This window comes from Nanorana parkeri, unplaced genomic scaffold (assembly GCF_000935625.1).
Source record: "Nanorana parkeri isolate BGI_ZX_2015 unplaced genomic scaffold, ASM93562v1 scaffold99, whole genome shotgun sequence".
NCBI classification, from domain to species: domain Eukaryota; kingdom Metazoa; phylum Chordata; class Amphibia; order Anura; family Dicroglossidae; genus Nanorana; species Nanorana parkeri.
This window is the reverse complement of record NW_017306367.1, coordinates 1,148,727-1,155,369: the sequence shown is the minus strand read 5'-3', so window position 1 is coordinate 1,155,369 and position 6,643 is coordinate 1,148,727. Positions and strand designations below refer to the sequence as shown.

The following is a 6,643-nucleotide window of genomic DNA, read 5'->3' as shown; positions in this document are numbered from 1 at the left end:
TATATAGACTGTACAGGATGTCAGAAGATGGGTCCTGGGAGAGGTGTATATTTCCCTTTGTTCGGGTTGTGGTCCCTTTAAGGGACAGGAATGGGTTAATACCTGCTGCAGGAAGTGTGTTCAAAAGGATAGGAAGCTAGAGACAGGGAGAGGGAGAGAGAAGCCCTGATTAATGTTTGCAGACAAGGCTGTGGAGCAGATGGAAGTACTGGTGCTGTGAAGCAGCCGACCTTTACTGGGAGCCTGTGGGCTGAGAGAGAAACTCTGAAGTTAAGAGTGTGATAACCTTGTGGACTGAAACTCTCCAAGCCGGTGAGGCTGTTATTCTTTTCTGTGCTGAAGGAAGCAAACGGTACAGTTTATTATTTCTATGCTGAAGGAAGCAATCTTTTAAGTTGTTTTGCTGTACTGAAGGAAATTACTGTTTATTGTTGCTGCTATGGAAAATAAATGCAGTTTGTCTGATAAAGCCTGTGTCCTGCGGTCCAGCTAATTCCCCAAACATCACAATACATACACACTATATTACCAAAAGTATCAGGACGCCTGCCTTTACACGCACATGAACTTTAATGGCATCCCAGTCTTAGTCCTTAGGGTTCAATATTGAGTTGGTCCACTCTTTGCCGCTATAACAGCTTCAACTCTTCTGGAAAGGCGTCCACAAGGTTTAGGAGTGTGTCTAGTTCCTCCACCCCAAACTCGCTCATCCATGTCTTTATGGATCTTGCTTTGTGCACTGGTGCGCAGTCATGTGGGACCATTCCCAAACTGTTCTCACAAAGTTGGGAGCATGACATTGTCCAAAATGTCTTGGTATGCTGAAGCCTTAAGAGTCCCTGCACCGGAACTAAAGGGCCAAGCCCAACCCCACACCATAATCCCCTCTCCACCAAACTTTACATTTGGCACAATGCAGTCAGGCAAGTACCGTTCTCCTGGCAAACGCAAAACCCAGACACGTCCATCGGATTGCCAGACAGAGAAGCGTGATTTGTCACTCCAGAGAACACATCTCCACTTCTCTAGTGTCCAGTGGCAGCATGCTTTACACCACTGCATCCGAGACTTTGCACTTGGTGACATAAGGCTTGGATGCAGCTGCTCGGCCATGGAAACCAATTCCATGAAGCTCTCTACGCACTGTTGTTGTGCCAATCTGAAGGCCACACGAGGTTTGGAGGTACTTAGCTATTGACTCTGCAGACAGTTGGCAACATCTGTGCACTGTGTACTTCAGCATGCGCTGACCCTGTTCTGTCATTTTACGTGGCCTACCACTTCGTGGCTGAGTTGTTGTTCCTATTTGCTTCCACTTTGTTATAATACTACAAACAGGCGACCGTGCCTGGAAGCTAGTAGCAAGGAAATTTCACGGAACACATGAATCCAATGATTTGGAGGGATGTCCCAATAATTTTTACAATATAGTGTGTGTAGTTACACTGAGTGGCCAGATTATTATGACCACCCCATCAGTACTTCGTTAGCCACATTTAACCTTCAATACTGCGGCGATTCTTCTTGGCATTGACTCCACGAGATGTTGAAAGGTGATGCGAGGAATCTGACACCATGCCTGATGAATAGCATTGTCCAGTTCTGTGAGATTTGATGGTTTGTGATTGTGCAAAAAATTCCTCAGATGATTCGCAGCCAATGTGCATATAACTCTCAGGTAAGGATAATCACACAATGCAGGCAGACCTTCACCTCCACCCAGTGAGTGATGATAACAAGTGAATGCTCACCTGGGGAGGTAGAACCACAGAGCTAGGTCAAATGCACTTTTTCCCCTCTTTAAGAAGGGAAAAAGTGCATTTGACCTAGCTCTGTGGGTCTACCTCCCCAGGTGAGCATTCACTTGTTATCATCACTCACTGGGTGGAGGTGAAGGTCTGCCTGCATTGTGTGATTATCCTTACCTGAGAGTTATATGCACATTGGCTGCGAATCATCTGAGGAATTTTTTGCACAATCACCATTGTTTGCGTTTGTTTTTTCCTTGGGACTTTTTTTGCCTATATTGCTTTTTTGTATGTGTGTAGATATTTCTTATGCCTCATTTGTTTGAAGGCTCATATATGTGACTCATTTATATATGTTTCAATTTATTAGATATGTATGATTATTAGCTCGGCACAATATTGTTTTTTCACATTTTACAGATATTTAGTTATATCCTTAGTGCTTGGTAGCTCATATTTCCACATTACACTTACTGGCGCTGATCACCTTTATTGTTTAGTTTTATATATATATATGCCTCTGTAGAGCACCACATCTTACAATGGAGACTGTTTAGAACTTCACCCTAATATTCTTCACTTGGTCATATTTCCCAGACTGGATTCATGCACTCACAGAAATCCATGAGAAATGGTGACTTGTGTGGTTCTCTACTTGGTACCCTATACAGGGTACTACAATCCCCGCTCACATGTACATTCTTAGTTGCATGACTAAGGCTGGCCATACACTGATCTATTTTTTTCGTTAAACCCGCGGGCTGAACGAAAAAAAATAGACTTGATTCCTCCATCAACTAACAGCGTGTCGATCGAGGAATTCCACTGTTTACATCGTAATATCCGACCAGTGCGGATATCCTCGCTCAGTTCAGAACTGCTTATAGTCACGTGTGATTGGCGTATAGTAGGTTCGGGCCAGGCCTATCCATCACAGGGAAGATTTGCTAAAACTGGAGCAGACAGAATCTGCAGCAGATGTTCATAGTAACCAATCAGCTTCTCTCTTCAGATTGTTCCATTAGGCTTTAAAAATGAAAGTTAGAAGCTGATTGGTTGCCATGCACAGCTGCTCCAGATTCAGTCTGCTCTAGTCTTAGTAAATTTCCCTCATTGTGTTTAAGAACATTTTAGATATACTGTGCATGTGAAAGAGAATGGCTTCATGTGATCAATCTAATTTGTGTGCTAATGTTTATAATTTTATATATACAAGGGGCAACAATGTTTGTTCCTTACATTGCTTCTTGGTTTACAGTGCCACTTGAGTGATTTACTGCTTCCTCTGATAAAGCAACTTCATGAGTCAGCAAACTCATTCAAAACAATACTCTTACTATGCAGCTATAATCTTATCTCAATATTGACCCCCCTACAGTGGTAATAGCAAATCGGTAAACCCAAAAATGTAAAATGTTGCAGATTACCAGTTACAGCATGTACATAAAATACCTGTAGATCTTGCCATAAAAGCAGTGTCCTTTCTGCAAATTGAACTGAAATCACAAACAATGTTATCATCCTTCCATGATATCTTCTGTAAATTACATCAACCCCTCCCATGTATTGGAGATGGAGAAAGGATGACATGTTTGTAGTCATAATCAGGAGAGTTGGGGTGTATGAGAGGGAACAGTTTTCAATATATAGTTCCCACAGGCTGGCTCGCACAAATCACCCCTCTATGTCTCCCTCTTGAACATGGGCCGCTCTTTGCAGGAAGGACGCCGCGACCCACTGCAGAAGGTGTCGCGACCCACTTTTGGGTCGCGACCCATGAGTTGAGAACCACTGGTCTAGAGTGACAACCATTGCTACCTCCATAGATACAGTAGAGTAAAAAAAAGCCAGAACAAAGTTATGGGGTTTAGATAAACTTTATTACAATAACAAAAGTAATGGAAAAAGCAAGCATTTAAAAATGTGAAATTTCCCTCAAAATTACTTTTAAGGTAAATACTGCAGTAATAATAAAAAACTAAGTGCCCAGTAGAAATAAACACTTTCCATTTAACTCTGTAATGACTCTGTGGCTTCTTTGTCCTATCTCATGTCATCGAGAGCTAACTGGCGGCTTTATCTTATAGGGATAGGCAATGGCAATAAACTGTCACCTAACAGCTGCACTCAGATATCCGGTGGAATGCAGCCATTGGGCATCACTAATATGGCAGTGATTATATTTTTGAATCGTGTGACTGGTAATCAACTATGAACAGTATAAGATGTCCTTTTTGCTTCTTGCGAAGTTATAAAATGTCCATGACCTTCCAGCTCCATTGAAATGATACCAAAGCTTGGTTGTGTCTTTGCAGATGAACATTGCTGCATTTATATCAGATGGCTACTGTGTAGCAAGGGGCTGACACTGCCCTGTAGAGTGACAGCTAACTTCTTGGAGGCACGCTGGATTAGGGCACTGTTGGGGTGCACATTTTGAATGTGATGAAGGTGGGATTCCTGGCTGTCTGCTGTATATCCACAGTCCTCACAAACATAGAGTTTGTTCCTGCGCTCCTTATAGGCATAATTCTGTTGCACTCCATGTATTTTTTTCAAGTGTGACTCCAGCGAGCATCGCTGAGTGAAGGCTTTGTCACACAAGTGACATTTGTATGGGCGAACACCTACAGAGAAGAAAATGGGTAGTAAAGTTTTTGGACTGTATAAACGCTTTGCTTCAGATAGGCAACCTGCTGTACTATATTGCTGCTTGCAAAGATGAATATCCTATTCTATCCTTTATTATATAATATTTATTTATGTATTTCAGGTATTTATATAGCGCCGACAATTTACACTTTACATGGTTTCACATTCACATCAGTCCCTGCCCTCAAGGAGCTTACAATCTAAGGTCCCTATTTCACATGCATACATACAAGGGCCAATTTAGACAGAAACCAATTAACCTACAAGCAGTGTTGGAGGAAACCCACACAAGTGGGGGGAGAACATGCAAACTCCTTACAGATAGTGCTCTGGCCAGTATGCAAACCAAGGACCCCCTAGTGCTGCAAGGCATAAGCGCTAACCACTACACCACTGTGCTGTCCATGTGTAAGTTCCATTTTCACTTTGTGAAAAGTATTTGCATTTACGCTTTGGCAGTGAGATCCCACCTCTAGCACACACATTTGCCTTTCTACAGTGACATCTACCTCCAGCACACACAATGGCCTTTCAACAGTGAGATCCCACCTCCAGCACATACATTGGCCTTTCTACTTCTTCAGTGAACTAAAAAAAACTAAAGAAGTACCGTATTTTGCGGTCCATAAGACGCACCGGACCATAGGATGCAGGGAGGTCCGGCACGCCTTATGGAGCACTCGAGACTGTAGCTTCTGTCACAGCTTCTATGACAGAAGCTGTGACAGAAGCTGCAGTTAGTGACCGCTGAGACAGGTGGCGCTGTGATTACAGCGCCACGGTCTCAGTGATGACACAGAGCAGGCGAAGAACGTCTATTCTTCGTCTGCTCTATGGTTATCTCGATCGTCGCCGCTGCTCGGTTTTAATACGAGTGATCTCATTAGATCACTCGTATTAAACGAGCAGTGGCTCCTGCTGTTGAACTCGATCGCCGCCGCCGCTGCTCGGCTTTAATACGAGTGATCTCGTTAGATCACTCGTATTAAACGAGCAGTGGCTCCTACTACTCGCCCGGCGCCCGAAACTGCATGTCTCGGGCGTCGGGATTCGCTCCATAAGACGCAGGCACTTTTTCCCCCTCCTTTTGGGGGGAAAAAAGTGCGTCTTATGGAGCGAAAAATACGGTATATATAAATAAGATTACAAAATACGAGAGTAATGCGGTATGCGGTGATACCTTTTTATTGTACTAACCTAATACTTAGAAGACAAACTTTCAAGAGTTTTTCTTTCTTCCTCAGGTATTGCTTCAGACTTGAGAAAGAGGAAAACTCTCAAAAGCTTTTCAATTTCAGCAAATACCAGGGCTGTGTAAATAATCACCTATAGCGATAGAGGACTACAAACCGCAGCAATACATTATACAGAAAAGCAGAATAATACCACCAGCTGTAACGGGACTACAAATCCCATCAATACATTATACAGCCTTGCAAAATAATACCATTAGCTATAGAGGACTACAAATCCCAGCAAAACATAGAGCAATGCAGAATAATAGTATATACATTTGCCACCTACCCTGTGCTGCTGCTCTACTCTGGGGTTCTGGCCTAATGTATTGTGCAGAGCTTGTCAGGAGGGGTGGGGAGGGTCTTAGTAAGGGGAGTTGTGCGGGTGGTAAGTATGTAAGTGCTGGTATCGGTTTTTAGTATTGGGACAGAGGTCAGTTATAACGCAGAGTGCGGAGGACAGCAATGTAACACAAAGTGCGGAAGTCAGTAATGTAACGCAGAGTGCGTAGGTCAGTAATGTAACGCAGAGTACGGATGACATCAATGTAACGCAGATTGCGGATGACAGCAATGTAACGCAGAGTGCGAATGACAGCAATGTAACGCAGAGTGCGGATGACAGCAGTGTAACGCAGAGTGCGGATGACAGCAGTGTAACGCAGAGTGCGGATGACAGCAGTGTAACGCAGAGTGCGGACGACAGCAGTGCAACGCAGAGTGCGGATGACAGCAATGTAACCCCCCCCCTTGAATAAGGAAAGTTTTTCATTGCCTTTCATTGAAGAGATTTTTGCTTTTTTGCTCTACCACACAATAACCTACTACACCGTGCGTCCTAGAGACCCCGGCGTCCTGTCCTCTCGTGGTGCTCGTGTGGCCGACGTTGCACATGGGGAGAGGTGTCCTGCCCCTTTCATCTACAGCGTCTGACACATTCAGCTGGCAGCCGCACAAGCACCGCGGGAGCATAGCCGTAGCCAGCTCCTTTTGCGCCTGAGCCAAGAA

The 6,643-nt window shown here is 43.9% G+C and overlaps 1 protein-coding gene across 1 annotated transcript in view; it reads right to left on the bottom strand.

Annotated features, from left to right (window-relative positions):
• Positions 1-3,921: 3,921 nt before the first annotated feature.
• The window catches only part of OVOL1 (ovo like transcriptional repressor 1), an 18,759-nt gene continuing 16,037 nt past the window's right edge, over positions 3,922-6,643 (bottom strand). Inside the window, exon 4 of the mRNA XM_018552878.1 lies at positions 3,922-4,375. Within this exon, the coding sequence (XP_018408380.1) occupies positions 4,080-4,375 (296 nt within the window). The 3' untranslated portion in view covers positions 3,922-4,079. The remainder of the gene's footprint in view (positions 4,376-6,643) is intronic.